General features: G+C 41.6%; 1 protein-coding gene across 2 annotated transcripts in view; it reads left to right on the top strand.

The window, feature by feature from the left end:
- The window catches only part of Aagab (alpha and gamma adaptin binding protein), a 44,546-nt gene extending 29,253 nt beyond the window's left edge, over positions 1-15,293 (top strand). Inside the window, exons 6-10 of one of the 2 annotated variants that reach the window (XM_074066273.1) lie at positions 4,910-4,992; positions 5,802-5,895; positions 7,420-7,524; positions 8,012-8,061; positions 8,685-15,293. In XM_074066273.1, the coding sequence (XP_073922374.1) occupies positions 4,910-4,992; positions 5,802-5,895; positions 7,420-7,524; positions 8,012-8,061; positions 8,685-8,762 (410 nt within the window). In that variant the 3' untranslated portion in view covers positions 8,763-15,293. Of the gene's footprint in view, positions 1-4,909; positions 4,993-5,798; positions 5,896-7,419; positions 7,525-8,011; positions 8,062-8,684 lie in introns of both variants that reach the window. The other variant, XM_020187058.2, reaches the window with a different exon arrangement.
- Positions 15,294-16,540: the final 1,247 nt, after the last annotated feature.

Below are 16,540 nucleotides of genomic sequence, written 5' to 3'. Positions count from 1 at the left end.
ACACTTATTTTTTTCTACCAGATCTTCTGCTGGTTAGATTGACCCAAATTACATGTTCTTGTGTTTTATAGAAGGTAATAAGGGCCATGTTTTCTTTGGCATTATTGTGTATGCAAAGTAGCCAGGGCAAGGCAGTTTAGAACATATGCACTGATATGGCTTCTTCCCTTTACAGACAGTGGAAAAGAGGCCCTATGGAGGAGAGGTTACTTGCTTATATTCACACAGTGAGTTAGTTAAGGTGAGACCAGATGGCAGGTCTCTTGACTAGAAGTGTTGTGTATTTTCCATCACAGTGAACTAGTTTATATTATTGGCTTATTGGAGAAATGAGCACAGAGTGGTTAAACCATTTCCCGGTTGCTGGGAAATCACAGCAGAGCCAGTGAGTTCATTGGCCACAGAATTCCCTTATCCTGGGTGCTTTAAGTCCTTCCAAATAATCTGAGGCTGGGGTAGAGTACCTGCCTAGCAAGTACAAGGCCCTGAGTTCAAACCCAAGTACTGCCAAAAAAAATTTTTAAATAGTCTGTATGGAATAGTGTAAATACTCACTGTCCCATTGTCTTTGCACTTGTACAGTGCATTGTATCTGCACTCTGTACAGATAAAGCTCCTGAATAGCTAATGTAATAACTACTGATTAACTTCTTATGAATGGGACAGTTTGTATTTATCTTTAATATCATTGAGAAAGAGGTACAACTTCTCTGTGTAAACTGAAATATCTTAGTTGTGGTTATAGTAAGTTTGTCATGTTTGTCATTTATCACATGGGTAGAAAATATTTTATGCAAAGAAGAAAAAGATGTAAAGAAAATGTAAAATATGGAAAATTCTTGAATTTCTTAAGATGATGCCAAATAATTACTAGTTTAAAAAAATAAAAACTGATCTGGGTTTGGTGGCACGTTCCTGTAATCCCAGCTACTTGGGAGGTGGAGGTAGGAGGATTGCGAATTTGAGGCCAAACCAGACAAAGTAGGACCTTATGTCAAAACCAAAAAATACAAACAAAAGGACTGGGAGTCTGCATGGTAGTGCATTTGAGGCCCTGGATTCAAGTTTAGTCCCCAGCACTGCCAAAAATATCTCTTTTTGAGAGAGAGAGCATGACCATATTTATATGATTTTTACTACAGTAAATTGTTACAGTTGTTTTATTATAGTTATTGTTAATATCTTAACTGTGTCTAATTTATAAATTAAACCCTCCCATTGAAATGTATCTACAGGTGTAGTATCCCTGATCTTAAATGCTTGGCACTCAAAGTTTTTCAGGTTTTGGAATATTTGTATTATATACATAATGAGATAGCTTTGGAGAGGACCCAAGTCTAAATACGATATTCATTTATGTTTTACATACACCTTATACACATAGTATGAATGTAACTTGGTACAGAATTTACAGTACACCTGTGTTTTGATTGTGACTATCACATTAGAGTGGAGCTGGAATTTTCCACTTACGGCATCATGTCAGTGCTCAGAACATTTTGGATTTTGGACCATTTTGGAAAACAGTGTGGATAGTACCAAACTATCCACAGCTTTAAGCAACCATAGGGATCGTAGTATGTATGTACTGAAGATAAGGGAGGACTACTCTTCTTATTATGCTTTCCAGAATAATTTATTTTACTAACAATTTCCCCTTTAGAATCAGCTGAATAGGTAAATTCATTTACCTATTTTGTGACATCAATACAACCATGATTAAGTTAGAGCCCATTTCAACAACTATATGATAAAGAATAAATCCTTAATAGGAATGATGTCTCCATGCCGTGAGTCCTGGGGACAAAAAAATCTAGCGAAGAAGAAAAGTTTTTGTAATTTTTTTCTATGAGAATAGTTGTACAGTGGGTGCATGTGGGTAGAATATTAAAAAACACTGAACAAGGCAAAAACAGTTTCTTGAAGGCCATAATATACAAAGCGTCATCCAAATGTTTTGAACAACATTCATATGCAAGCAGTCTGCTTTGGATAAACAAAAACGGATTATTTTCCTAATTGGATAAATTTATCTGTTTTTAACTTCCTTAAAATACAAGCAGTGGAACATAATGAACTCTTTTAGTAGTTGACTGAATTCTCCATTGTTTCTCAGAAAACACTGAGTACAGGACCTTCCAGCTTACTATAATCAGCTTGAAACCTGGTTATAAACTCATAGTCCATCTGTGGCCCTATAAGGTTCTGAAATTTAAGGTTCTTATTTTCATCTCTATTAAATAATTTAAAAAGTAAACCTAGTAATTGCAAGTTACTAATAAGAGAAGCTAAAGAATGTCTCTTCATAAAGTCACAAACTTCCAGAGTAGAAGGGACTTTAATCATTTTAGTCACCAAATCATTTTATAGATCAGAAAGTTGAGGCACAGAGAGACTGTTGATTTTGTCCAAGTTCATACAGGTGGGCATAGCCATGAGAGAAATCCAGGTTTCCTGACCTTAGCCCAGGTCTCTTCTCACTATTCTTTCCCACAGTGTTATCCTTTGAAATTGGGGCATTAAACATTTTTACTATTTTTTTGGTAAAATATACATAGCATATATAATTAAATTTTGAGAAAATCTCTATGTGAGGTCAATAATAAATGGACATGGAACACAAGAGGTACACAGAGGTTGACAGTATGTAGTGGCAAGTCCAGCACCCACTCCTAGCTCCTGACAATCCTAGCTCCCTTTCTCTCAGGCAGCCACTGTATAGAATGAGACATTTAGGGGCTGGGGATATGGCTCAGTGGTTAAGTGTTTGCCTGGCATGCATGAGGCCCTGGGTTCAATTCCCAGTACTGGGAAAAAAAAAAAAAACTAGAATGAGACATTTGAAATAGACTGTTTTGGCCTAATAAGATGCACAAACTGGCGAATTATTCTTAAGGAGTTACAGTCTGGCCTGCCAAGTTTAGGGAATGCCCAAAAGGAAAAACATAAGCTGTGGAATTAGAATATGGAGAGATTTGTGAATTGGATTTGAAAATTACCAAAGTTTAGGGTAGTTCCAGGAGCAGAAAGTAGAGCTGTCCTGTAGCAGTAGTTTATCAGGCAGGTATTGTTTTCTGTACGAGTAGCCTAAAGCTCTCACATATCTTCCTGACAGGTAAAATCCCTGTCTGTGTCTTGTGTAGCACATTGGCTAAAAGGAGAAACTGTGTTGACATCTGAGTGAATGCCCTCTGACTACAGCTGTCAATGCAGGACACAGCATGGGTCTGCTGCTCTTAGGCCTCAGTTTCTCTCCAAACTTCGGTCACCATAGTGCCTTTCCTTAGGTTGGGCATAGCCAGACCTTTAGGGAGGAGGTGCAGTGCACTCTAGGAGTACATGTGCACCTGGACCATGCTGCCACCATTGCGGCTATGTAGCCTGGAAAGCGGGGGCAGCATCGCCCCTTAGTGCTGCCCAGTTCCTGAGAGGCTTCACAGCTGGGGCTGGCTTGATGTGCCTGCCTCAGATGAGAGGGCAGGCACAGAAAAGCTACAGACTTAAAGCCCAGCAGGCCTTAGTTGGGAATTCATCCTGGTTTGAAAGACACATCTCCCCAAGTAAAGGGTAAGAAGGGAGGAAGCTGTGAACATTTGTGAGTGAGCAAGCAAGCAAGCGAGTGAGTGAATGAGTATCTGACACAGGTTTTACTTGGCAGTGAAAAGGATGTAGGAAGTTTACAAGTGCTTTAGGAAGAGAAGTGCAATTGGGCTCAGGGAAGGGCTGGGGAAGAATGGCAGCTCGAGAGAAGTTCTGTGATTTGTGTGCTGTCACACTCTTGCACTGTGGTTCCACATTGTACTCTAAGGCAGTGCTCCTTAAACCTCTGATCCTGAGTTTCTCCTGGCATCCTTGCGGAAAGCTAAATTCTTGAGAGTCCTCAGAGTTCTTGAATCTGAGTAGTTTTAGTCAGCACTCCAGGTGATTTTTTTTGGACAGTATTGGATCAGAGGTGTTACACTTTCACCTGCTCCAGATTTGTCCTCTACTGTAATACAAATAACAAGAAAGAGTACAGGGAGTGTTAAGTGCAGATGGCTCATTCATATCAAGCTTAAAGCTTTATTTCAAAAAGAGTGCATATTCCCTTTTTAACTGATAATAATACCTTGGGATTGACTCTTAAAAATGTTTTTGATTGAAACACTGGAGTATTAGTTTTAGTGACATCAGTGCTGATAATCTTTGTAAATAGAAGCATAGTGGCTCTAAGTTTGTTGTAATGGCCCTACAACAATGGTTATTTTTGACTTAGACTAATGTTCTATGATTTTAAAAAATTTATTCAGAATTGAAAGTATACGTGTTAGTTTTGTGTCGCTATGAAAAAATACCTGAAATAATCAACTTATAGAGAAGAAAGGTTTATTTTGGCTCATGGTTTCAGAGATTTCAGCCCATGGTTGCTTAACCCTGTTGCTTTGGGCCTGTGGTAGTACAGTACTTCGTGGTGGGACCGCATGGTGGAGATGGCCTGGGAGAGGGGAAGGGGCCCAGGTCCCAATATTTCCTTCAAGGCACACCCCTAGTGATCTCACTTCTTCCCACTAGGCCCCACTTCTTAAAGATTCCACCACCTCCCAATAGTGCCATTGGTTGGGGACCCTGCCATGCCTTCAGCACATACCTTTTGAGGGGCATTTCAGATCCAAACTATAACAGTATGATAATTGAAAGTTAACTTCTTTTTTATAGTTAGCACTTTGTCAATGAGGAACTAGCCTTTGTTTCATCATCAAAGTTATTTTAACAATTAAAAATGTAAATGAGGACTGGGGCATAGCTTAACTGGTAGAGTGCTTACCTAGCAAGTTTGAGGCCCTGGGTTTAACCCCCAGTACCTGGGGTTAAAAAAAAAAAAAAGTAAACTATAGATGGGAAATTTCAGTGATTGTGTTTTTCTTTTCAGATAGAAACCAGAGCTTTAGCCTTCTCAGCTCACTGGCTGGAGCAAACCATAGCATTGCATCAGCAGAGACCTGTCACTCAGAGGTAAAGATTGTCCTGGATCTTTTCTCCTCTTTGGCTTTAACTTCTCCTTGTTATTATGAATCTTTACACATTCATCACTTTTTTCTTTTCCATTTAAGAGGGACAGAGAATATTAAAGATAGATGAAAGGAGAGTCTATAGTAGCCCTATAACCCTACTCTTGTTGAGAGAAGCTATGAAAACAGTCAGCCCTTTCAAGAGGTTTGCAGTTCGGGCTGTTCTGTGTTTTTTGCTAGAACGATTTTTGAAATATGCTAGGACTTCCTGGAGGCATAAACTTGCCTCCAGATCTTTAAGTAGAAAATAAAATTGGTGGTTCTTTTTCAGTACTCCTGTGTATAAGACCCTGTGCAAAACTGAGGCATGGTCCCTGCCCAGAATGAACTGATAGGCCACTTTCACCCTCTTTGCTCAGGGACTCAGGTGCAAGATACCTGGGTCAGCATGCTGGAATCAGGAGCAATGGTGCATAGCCATGTTGTCCTCTCAGGGGTCTTTTTCATCAACCTCTGAGCTGTTTATGTAAGTGTGTATATTCTCACATTTTGAATATAGTACAATCTTAAATAATGCAAACAAAAACATGTTTAATATCTTGTAGCAAAATCATAACACTTCTAGTTTTTCTTTGGGAGAAAATACTTCTGGGTTAGTGAGTTTTCAACCTTTTTTGTTTAAATGTGATCTTGCTCCTTCTTTCTTCTCTTGTCTCTAACTCTATACTGCTCCTCTGTAGCCAGCCAGGGAGTATGCAGTGTGAGCCTTTTTGTACTTAAATTGTTGCTTATGTGTGTTTTCCTTGACAGCAGCCCCATTTGCCAGCGGCAGAGAGGGCAGACTCCTTTCCAGGCCATCGGGGTGGCACTTCTAGCACAACAGATGCACAAGTGGACAGCATTGTGGGTAAGCTTAACTGCAGAACTTAACAGATATCTGGGCAGAAAGCATTGGGAGAGGAACAGACTTAAAACATGGAGAAGGAAAAAAAAATGGACAGTGTACCCCACATGATTGTGAGCCTTGCCCATGGTAGTCAGACAAAGGGATAAGAGCAAATACATAACAAATATGTGGGGACTGTTTCCTCCTTGATTTTCTTAGCAGCTCTTGAGTCAGGTCATCTTATTAAGACAGAACCACATAGTGAAACAGCTTTATAGCTCTGTATTCCACAGTTTTTTCATAGTATTTAATAGTAGTCAGAATGGCAACAAGAATAACATATTTTACATATTGCTGTCCTCGGTGCTCCATCTAATCTCCTCTTCCAAAGTGACTCAGTTACCATGTGTACACAGATAAATCACAAATTTTAACTTCAGCTCTGTATACAAACTGTCTACATGACATCCATTGAACTAAAGCAAACTTTATTAACCAAGATGCATTTTAATACCAAATTATCTATATGGCATTGTGATACATGCAAAGAATTATCATAAGTCCAAGTATGTAGAAATAGGGCTTCTAACAGTCAAGGTCATGGGTGTTGGAGTCCTATACAAATCATAAAATCTTAAAATTCAAATCATAAAATCTACCACTAGTAGATATGATCTTGAGTGCATTATTGAACCTCTGTTGGTCTTTGTTTCCTCATCTTTAAAGAAGGGGCAACAAATCTGTCCTCCCAGGGCTGTTGCAAAGATGAAGTGGACTCAGGGTAGTTGAAGCACTCAGTAGTGCAGGTACAAAGAAAGTTCACTTGTACTTTAGAGATAAGACAACTATAGCTCAGAGTTGAAATAACTTGCTCAAGGTCACAGCTGGTGAGTGGATTAAGACTTAGGTTATCCAACTCTGAAGTCCACACTCCAGGTACACAGATTCAGCAACATAAAATTGACACCATACTTTACAAGTATTTTCTCATCTACTACTGACAACCATATAAACCAATTAGAGCAGATACCATTAGTGTCAGAACCAAAGGAGCCTGTGTAAGTGTTGTGACAGCTCTTGTCAATGATCAACATGGAAGGAATTCTATGGAAGGAAGCCTGGGAACTAGATTGTCAAGGAAGATGCTCTCAAGGTGGTGGGCCTGGAGTGGAAAGGGTGTTATAATTCTGAATAAAAACAAACTTTTGATAAAGAAGTGATATGCTGTTAGAAATAGTAAAGGATTTATAGTAAGGTCACCAGCTGTTACCTTGAGCAAGTTATTTCAACTCTGAGCTATAGTTGTCTCATTTCTAAAGTGAAAATGGCATTCCCTACCTCATTATAAGGCTGTAAGGATAAAATAAGTTACTGTTCATTTGTGGGGCCCCACTGACAGCCAAGCAGGATGAGGCAGCACCAACTGTAAAGCTGGTGCACATTAGATACTTTGTCATTGCCACATTCATCAAAGCCAACATTGATTGCTTTTAGGATTCTCTATATTTACACATATATAAATAATGTGACAAATTCTTATTTCAGATCCCATGTTAGATCTGGATATTCAAGAATTAGCCAGTCTTACCACTGGAGGAGGAGATTTGGAGAATTTTGAGAGACTGTTTTCAAAGCTAAAGGAAATGAAAGGTAATCAGCTCCATTGTGTTTAACATATTTGCATATTGATACTCATCTATTTTATATAGGGGAACTATATTATTTTATTTGGTAACTGCTAGATTGGACTCTGAGCTCTGGTCTCAGCTGTCTTGAGAAACTTGGCTACTTGGGGGACTGTGCCATTCTCAACAGAGAATTTACCAACAGGTAAAAATTCCCTGGGGAAAGTCTCATTTCTTCATTGTCTTTCCTCTTACTTTCCCCTCTTCTCAAGCTTCTCTCTGTTTCTTTCAGTGAATGTCATTAACACAGCATCTGTAAGATCCCCACCAATTTACTTAACCTCATTCCCATCTGGAAACTTGGGAGACTTACACTTCCTAAGAGCATAATGACTACACCATAAACATGTATCTTTGAAACCCATCTCCCATCTTCTAGCGTTGGAATGTCCATATACTCCAGTTTCTCCTATGCTATTAGACAAATTTCTTAAGATGTATTTTCCCCCTAGACAAGGCAGCGACGCTTCCTCACGAGCAAAGAAAGTTGCATGCAGAAAAGGTGAGATAATCAGTCAGGTGGAGTATCTACAAAAGCCCTAGTGCTGTAATAATTATATATCACATGTGTGTACTTCTGACACCTCTTTGTATGAACTTTTCATTGGATATGAACTTACATGTACTTGAGTATTTATAATACAATTCCTGCGATTGAATTAAGATTTCTTAAATGTATGTTTAAGTGACATGGAACCTTGATTGATACTTGGGCGTGTCTGCCTTCCTAACTGTTGGGCAGGAAAACTCTTAGTTTTTGTGTTTTGTGATTACCAGTGCAGTACATGTTCTTGGGAAGAAACTTACATAGTTGATGGTATTCCATTATATGAATGTGGCATAATTTATCCAGTTCCTTTTTGGACATTTAAGCCAACAGTATGTGTATTTTTCTTCTATAAATAATGACTATGCTACAGTTCTGCCTTGTGTACAACTCTGATCATATCCTTTGCATAAATTCCTAGATATGGAAGTCCTGAGTCAAAGGGTATTCATGGATTTTGATTTTCATTGCTGGAGGACAAAGCATAGAATTTTGGCCTCAGTCAGTTCAAAGTGTGAAGTATGGAGTGAGCTGAAATTTAGCTTTTGCTAAAACTTGTTGCATGCTTCTCTCCTCAGGTGGCCAAAGCATTCTGGATGGCAATTGGGGGAGACAGAGATGAAATTGAAGGCCTTTCTTCTGATGAAGAACACTAAATTATTCATGCTAGGCTTGAATAACAAAGATTCTAGCATTCTCCACCCAGGATTCTTCCCTGCTCGACCCAGTTATGTTTTGCTGAGATTCCATTCTCGTAACTGCTTGACTGGTTTTTAGGGTCTTCTCAATTTTATTTTTAGTAGTGAGTTAAGGAAAAACCTTTTCTCCTTAGTATAAGGAAGTAAGGAGGTCAATGACAAGGGGAGAATTTCTCAAACACACTCATTTGTTTTAGGAATCGGGGTGAAATGAATCTAAGAGGTCTGTGTGATGTACCTAGGTTAGAGAAGAAGAGAGCCACCCAGCATTCCTAGCCAGCTTTGTGTGTAGCAATCCCTGTGTTCACATCTAATTGCTGCAGGTCAGGACCTTGGGCCATTTTTTCCTGGGTGCTGTGAATTGTCCCCCATTCAAACAGCTTGCAGGTCTGAGCTGGAATGTTTTTGGGAAACAAAGAGTCAGCTCCAGTTTACTGTGTGCTGTGGTGTAGTGGGGCAGATAAAGTCAGTGGCCTACAAGTTTGTCTCTAAAAAAATACTCTGGGCATTTCCTTTTGAAGTATGGTGTCTGAGCTCATGCTATAAAGAATTGAAAAAACTGTGTATTTTTAGACTAAGAAATGAAACAAAGATTCCTTACTCTGATGGGGTTAAAACAAACTCTCTATCAAGTTGCTGTGGAGGTGTGTGTGTGTGAGAAAGAAACCTGAGGCATCCCTGTGTGGGCCAAGGAAACAGTGGGCTCTCATTACTGAGCTTGTGATCACATGGTGAAGATGTTCTTTTGCCTAATTGGTCTACCTGCTACTGAGATGCCAGAGCTATGCTGGCACACTTTAACCGCCCCCAAAGGGCAAGTTTCCCCTCTTTCCCTGTGAAAGCCAAACAGACAGCACTGCCAAAGTAGCAGCAACTCAGTGGTGGGTGAGTGTGTGAAGTGTCAGGCCATGCGGTCCTGAGCACCTGTTTTATTTTCAGGGCTGCTGGCTCCTCTGTGCCCTTTCTTCTTTATTCTGTGTCATGTTTGGGTCAGCCTCAGGAACTCATCGCCAAAAGGAAAGTTTCAAAGCAAAAGTGGAAAGTACCAAAGCAAAAGTGGAAAGTACAGCACATAAAATCCTTATTTCTGTCTTGGAGACACTTGTCACACGTTATTAGTCTTCTCTGTGGTGGTTACTGCCTTGGCTCTAACCTGGCCCAACACTGTAGATAGATGGTGCTGGCACATAGGCTGAGAACTGGTTCTGGCCTAGTGTGGGTTCTGAATCCATTCACTCATCAGTGAGAAACAGGTTAAGCCACAAGCAAAAACAAGGTTCATACCTGCTCCAGACACATGAGACAAGGACTTCAGAAGACAGCTGCACAGGAAGGAGGCTCTCAGGGCCCTGATTTGCAACTTTTGTTCTCTGTTGCCCCCCTGCAACTTCCCTCCCCCCCGCCACCATTCTGAAGGTCCCTCAGTCTGTGGTTTACCACTATCCCTTCAGTGGATCAGTGGGACAGATATTTTTGAGGTGACTGTGCTTCTTTGAGGTAATGTTTCCTTAGGAAGTTGACTCTCGAAAGCCAGAAAGGAGGACATATTTTTCTTAAAGCATGGAAGATTTTAGAAAATGTAGTAGGCCTCATGGTTGGGAAACACAGGCTAGAAAAAACTGAACTTAATTTTGTGGATCCAACAAAGCCAGATAATTAAAATGTGATTTATTTGTAAAGTCTGCTAATATGTATTATTTTGGCGCTGCTGTTTTTAGGTAGGGGATGTGAAATGAGCAAGGGGGAGGGGGCGGGGGGGAGGGAGTCTTACATCCTTTGGATTAGATATACATGGTAAAGAGTCTAAAAATTTGTTGGGCTTGTTATTTTGCAGTCCACTATGCATGTGAATAATGTCTACTATTGCTTTTAAGCCTCAGCTATCTGGGGATATTGGCCTCTTCTAGGGATACTCAGGGTAAGGTATCTAGTAGTGTCTACTAATGGCTCATGTTCAGAAGAGTGATCCTGAGCTAATACTGCAGTAGCAGTTACAGCCTAAAAAGTGAAGCTGTGTTCACGCTGACACAAGTTGTATACTGCCCAGCTTGGATTTAAGATGAGGGCAGGAGTTTTTCAAACGTTTCTTGATTTACTGGACACAGTACTCTGCTTAGTAGGCCCTTGATTTTTGTTGGAAGGTGTGGCTCATGTGTATTGAATATCATCAACAAAGCCTGAAGATCCATGTATCTTGGAAGGTAGGGAGAAACATGAGGAAACTTTCTCCCTGGGAAAATCATGTGTATATAATTATTTTAGAGTGATGAAGACATAGATATTTTTATAATTTTAAAATATGCTGTCCTGTCCTGCCAGAGTATGAGGAGATTGACAGAACCAGTTTGCTTGCTGTCTATTTATAGAACTTGGCCACATCTGATTCAGAGAAGCTAGAGATTCAGGGAAGCTAGACGTAGATGGCTGAGTAATGTGGGATGTGATTCAAAGACCATAGAGCACGCCAGGCCATTCCTGCAGACTACTTGGAACAAGTGAAATGTGATGCACAGCTAATTCTATGCTCCCATTGTGGGGAGGTGGGGATAACACTTTTGTGTGGCTTGTCAGATTCCTTTAGCCTTGGGCCAGTCTCTTGACAATGGCCTTGGAGAGACTGTTCTTTGGAGGAGCACTGTCTGCATGTAAGATGAGAGCTTAGTGAACTATTCTGAGCTTGAGTGTTTGTGATGCAAACCTAAGTTTAGCAAACATGTCCAGTGTGGTCAGGGTTCTGATTCATCCAACATTCTTATTGATGGAGATGGAGCTTCAGTGAATATTCTAATGAGTTAGGTTTACTCTTCACCACTCCCCAACTTAAAATAGACAATTGAGTACAGCATTAAATACAAGTCCTGTGGGATGACTATAGGTACAGAAAGTAAACAAATCTGGTCAAGTGTACTGAGCCTAGTTCCACCTTCATACAGCTTGGTTTAAAGACAGAATCTAACCGTTAACTTTCCCATGGGTCTGTTTATTTCATTCAACTAAAATGCTGGCTGTGCAGGCCACAGTTCTGGTTTTTGGTTTACATTCCACTTAGGATTTAGTTTTGTGACCCATCTGGTACTTTGGCATGTAAGTTTTTGCAGAAAGGGTCTTAGAAATTCTCTTGCCTGTTACTGACATCACAAGTCTTGCACTTCATCTAGACATCTTTACTCAGAGTTAAGTTCTAATGTGGGAATTATCTTGCTCCATTTTAGATAGTTCCTCTGATTTGTGGAATCTTACCACAAATGAAAAGGTAGCAGCAATAGTTTGTGCCTTTTTGGAGAACACTACTGGGCCTCATTCCAGCTCTTTAGTGATTTACACTTCTACTTTGTTTCCTTTTTGAAAAGTACTGACTCAAAACTTGGCCCTAAACAGTTACTACTGCATCTTTGGAACATAGGTTTGGGGAGGGGGAAGTGATTTTTTTCTTCTAAAACTCTTTTGTGTATATGTGGTTGTTTTTTGAGGCAAAGTCTTGCTCTATGGCCCAGGCTGGCCTTGAACTTGAGATCCTTATGCCTTAGCTTCCCAAGTGCTGGGATTACAGGCATGCACCACCAAATGCTACCTCCCTTCAAGAACCTGGGCAGCATAACAGATCATGTGAGCTCCTCACTTGAAGCTTGCTTTGGAGGGCCCCCTCCTGCTCTTTGATGAAGTGACCAGTCATTGCCTCTTCCTCTTCTGTTGCTAGCCATGTGGCTTTAATGGTACAAAGATCTAAGCTAAGTAAGATCTGGAGTAGTTACTTAGAGAAGGTTCTTTTCATCTCAAATGTGAGTATGTGGTATGCACCAATTGTGCCTCCCCAGGAAATTCCCAGGAAGTCATTAATAGTATAGTTTGATGGCCTCAAACTTGTTCCCTCTGCCCTGGAGAATATGAAACAAGGATTCAAGAGCCAGCCAGCACTGACTCTGAACGTTGTCAGTGCCAGACTCAGCACAAACACAGTCAAGGATACAAATTTGAGCATATAGTTTCTGTTTTCCAGGAGTTCAAAGTCCAGCTTAAGAGCCAACTTAGTACGAGGCAAGCAAGACAAGGTCACAGAGCATAGAATGTCAGGCAGAATGTGGAAAGTGCTGTGACCAGCCTTAACTGCTGTGGGAAAGAGCAGAGTGGGGTGGGCAGAGCACAGAACGCATCTTAAAGCAGTGGCTCTCAAATGTGAACCCACATCAGAATCACCTGCAAAGCCCTACTCTGAAGTTTCTGACAGTTGGTCTAGGGTGGGGCCTGAGAATTTGCATTTCTAACATCCCAGGTGATATTGATGCTGCTGGTGCTGGGGCACACTCTGAGAACCTGTGACTTAGGGGGAGTATTGCTTGAATTCAGCTAAAAGGATAAAGAATTTGCACAGGTAAGTAAATGGAAGCAGCAAAATTCTTAGTGTAAATTATGGCAAGAACAGAGGTCTGGAAATAAAGCAAGGGGTGTGTTGGGAAACCCTAGGGAGTCCAGTTAGAGAAATGTTGGTAGATAATGTAGGAATGATGTCAGAGAAGATATCTGGAGTCTGTACCTACTCCAGGGGGGACTGGGAAGACAAAGGTTTTTGAGCAGACATGGCATTCCACCCATATTTACTTTCTAGGAAAATCTGGCGACAATCCTGTGAGGCAGGATAGAGCAGGGAAGATGAGGCATGGGACACAGGAGCCAGGAATTCAGAGATAAGCACTGTATTGATGAATAGCTTGATTAGAAGCGTGTGCTTTAAGTTCCACACTGCCTCACTAAGCTGCAACATACAGAAAAAAAGAAGAAGAAGCAGACAGCTCTTCCTTGTCCAAATGATATTATGCTCCTAGAACTGAGCAAGAACATCTTAGACACTTACACTGGGGTAAAAACATTTGGTAAAATAACTTACAAAGGTGTTTACAAAGGAAAAAAGTAGCTCAGTGATGGTCACCTGCCTTGAAGGGAGCATCTGGCAGAATCCATCCTTTGTTTAAAGGGATGCTCAGACATCTATGTTATGATAACCCAAATTTAAGAAGTGGCCCAATTGATAAAACGGTAACAACAAGAATGATTGAATGTTTCAGGTATTCAGAACAAAGGGGAGGTGGATTTGAGCCAAATCCCCGAACCACTTTTTCCCCTATAAATACCCTTTTTTATACACCCCCCTTTTTTTAACATTAAAACAAAGCCAATATTTTATTTGCTAAACATTAACTGTGTAAGATGCAACCTGGAGCACAGTAATCTAAACTCAGATCAAAAGCAGGCCCTTTGAGGGAGAAGGGGACCAGGAATCAAGGGCCAGCAGCAGATAAGTGCTGGGTGATGGGGACATACGGCTTCAGAATTGCTCCGAATGAGGGTTGCTGGCTCATAGAGCTTTCACAGGTGTCCATGTTATCAGACATCCCATTCATCAGAGTGGGCAGATGTTGGTTCATTTTGGGGTCCTTGGAGGATGCTCATAGAGGGCCACAGCTCAGTTGGGGAAGGAGGGTGGGGTGGACACCCAAAAGATAAGGTGTGGAGTAACCATAGAGCCCAGGTCACAAAACCTGTGGGAGGATGAAGAGCTCGGAGCACACAGAAGCGGGGAAAGAAGTCCTAAGGTCAGTGTACGTAGGGGAGCACGGGAAGAAATTCTCACTAGGGAAAAAAAATTGCCAAGGCAGGAAGATGAGGAAGAGCTCCTGGGAATGCTGCTATCCAGATAGGAGGCAAGGAATAAGACCTTAGGCTGAGGTAAGCTCTGATAGAAGACAAGTTCAGTGGGAGAAGGCATCCTATGGGAAGGTGTCCCAGATGGAGAAATGAGGGTGCAGAAGAGTGACCATTGCTGAAAAGTATTCCTCTGAAAATAAGGACTGTTGTGGAAAGCAGGGCCAGGCAAAGTGGCACTGCTTCAAAGGGCAGAATCTCACCTCATTTGGGAGTTCTAAAGGACAGGGCCTAGTGGTTCAGCCTCATTGTAGAGGATGGGATCTTGTAGTTTGGCTTGGCTTCACAGGACTGTTTCTTGAGGTTTGATCAAACTATAGGGGGCAGGGCCTGGAGTGGGTCTGCTGCTTTGGCCTGCCTGGGAAGAAATGGGCCTGGTGTTTCATCCTGGCTTGCTGGTCTTGTTTTCCCTGGCTGTGGTGGTGTGGTGTGGCAGTAGAGGACAGGGCCTGGTGATTCACTCTGGCTGTAGGGTCTTGTACTTTGTTGTTGCTGCAAAGGGTAGGACCTACCTGATTGCTTGACACGGTCCTGGTTGTTTGGCCTTGCTGCACAGGGCAAGCCCTGTTGACTCGTCCTAGCTGGGAAGGGTAGCACCTGGTGGTTAGGCCTGACTGTGGAGGGCATGGTCTTGTCTTTTGGACGGGATATGGAGGGCAAGGCCTGCTGGTATAAATACCCTTGATGTCGGAGCACTCGTTGTACCTGTTTATCAAATGTACTTGCATCCAGGTCTGGGTTGCAAATCCTCTCTTTGCTTTACTAATAAAAATTTCTTTGTTTCTACCTTAACGTGTTCTAAAATTATCTTTTGTAATGTCACAAACTCACTACTCAAAAGCCAGGCATAGGTCTCCCTTTTAGAGACTTCCTGTAGCTTCATGGTTCCAGTAACATTGTCAGTTAATCAGCCTAACCAGTTAGCAATATTGAAAACAGTTCTGAGGCTGGGAATAGACTGGACCTAGCAACTCTGATTAACCTCTGCCATGGGCAGAGATAAGAGCAAGGTAGTAATTTGGTCACATATTTGCTGCCCCTGGAGTAAAGGGAGACAAATTAGGATTTTAGAATTAGCTGTAATAAGAGATATCAGGAATTATATTTTGGTGACATTCCTTTAGCCAAATAAGAGCACAACAGTGGAAATGAATGCAAAAGAAAGATATTGCCAAGGCAGAATGTACTAGATAGGGTTAGGTTAGATGTTCATTTATTTAGTAAAAATATGGAGGACACCTGTAATCCTATCTACTCAGAAGGTGGAGATCAGGGCGATTATGTTTTGAGGCCAGCCCAGGGCAAATAGTTTGTGAGACCCTGCCTCAAAAATACCCAACACAAAACAGAGCTGGTGGTAGAGTGGCTTAAGGTGTAGGCCCTGAGTTCAAAGCCTAGTACCACCACCACCCCTAAAAAAAAAAAGTGGGCAAAAGAAGCCAGGGATACAAAATAAAATGTAAACCCTGTTGTTAGAATTCACAGCTTGGGGAGGGCAGCAGATGGTTGACAGAAATACTCGAGAGAGGCTTCCTGAGATATTTGAACTGAGTTACAAAGCATTAAGCCTTAGTCGGCTGACCTGGTGGTGTGTGTCACAAAGGCTGGGGAGGAGGAGTAGAAGCTGGGAAGACAGGTTGATGTTTCAAGCAGAAGGAAGCGCATGAACAGTCAAGAAGATAAGGATGAGACCTAAGAACTGTGAGTTGCTGGGTTGCAGAGGATAAGTCAGGGAGTAGGGAGAGCTGGGCAGGGGTGAAGGAGGAGGGCCAAGCGTTGCATGGCAAAGAATCTGTGCTGTGGACTAGGGGTATATGTGTGTGTTGGGGGGCGGGGAGGTAGTTACAATTTGGATGTGAAATGTACCCCAAAGGTCCATGTGTTAAAGGCTTGGTCTCCATCTCATGGTGTTAGCAAGATGGCTCCCTCCTGGTATGGAGGTGTCTGAACACAGATGAGGTCCTTAGAGGGATGGCTTTAGGAGAGGCCACACTGGAGAATTCCAACCCTTCTCCTCCTCCTCTGCCCCCAGAGTCTGC

This window comes from Castor canadensis, chromosome 2 (genome assembly GCF_047511655.1).
Source record: "Castor canadensis chromosome 2, mCasCan1.hap1v2, whole genome shotgun sequence".
Lineage (NCBI taxonomy): Eukaryota > Metazoa > Chordata > Mammalia > Rodentia > Castoridae > Castor > Castor canadensis.
Note: the sequence above shows the minus strand (reverse complement) of the source record. Positions and strands in the feature narration are given on the sequence as shown.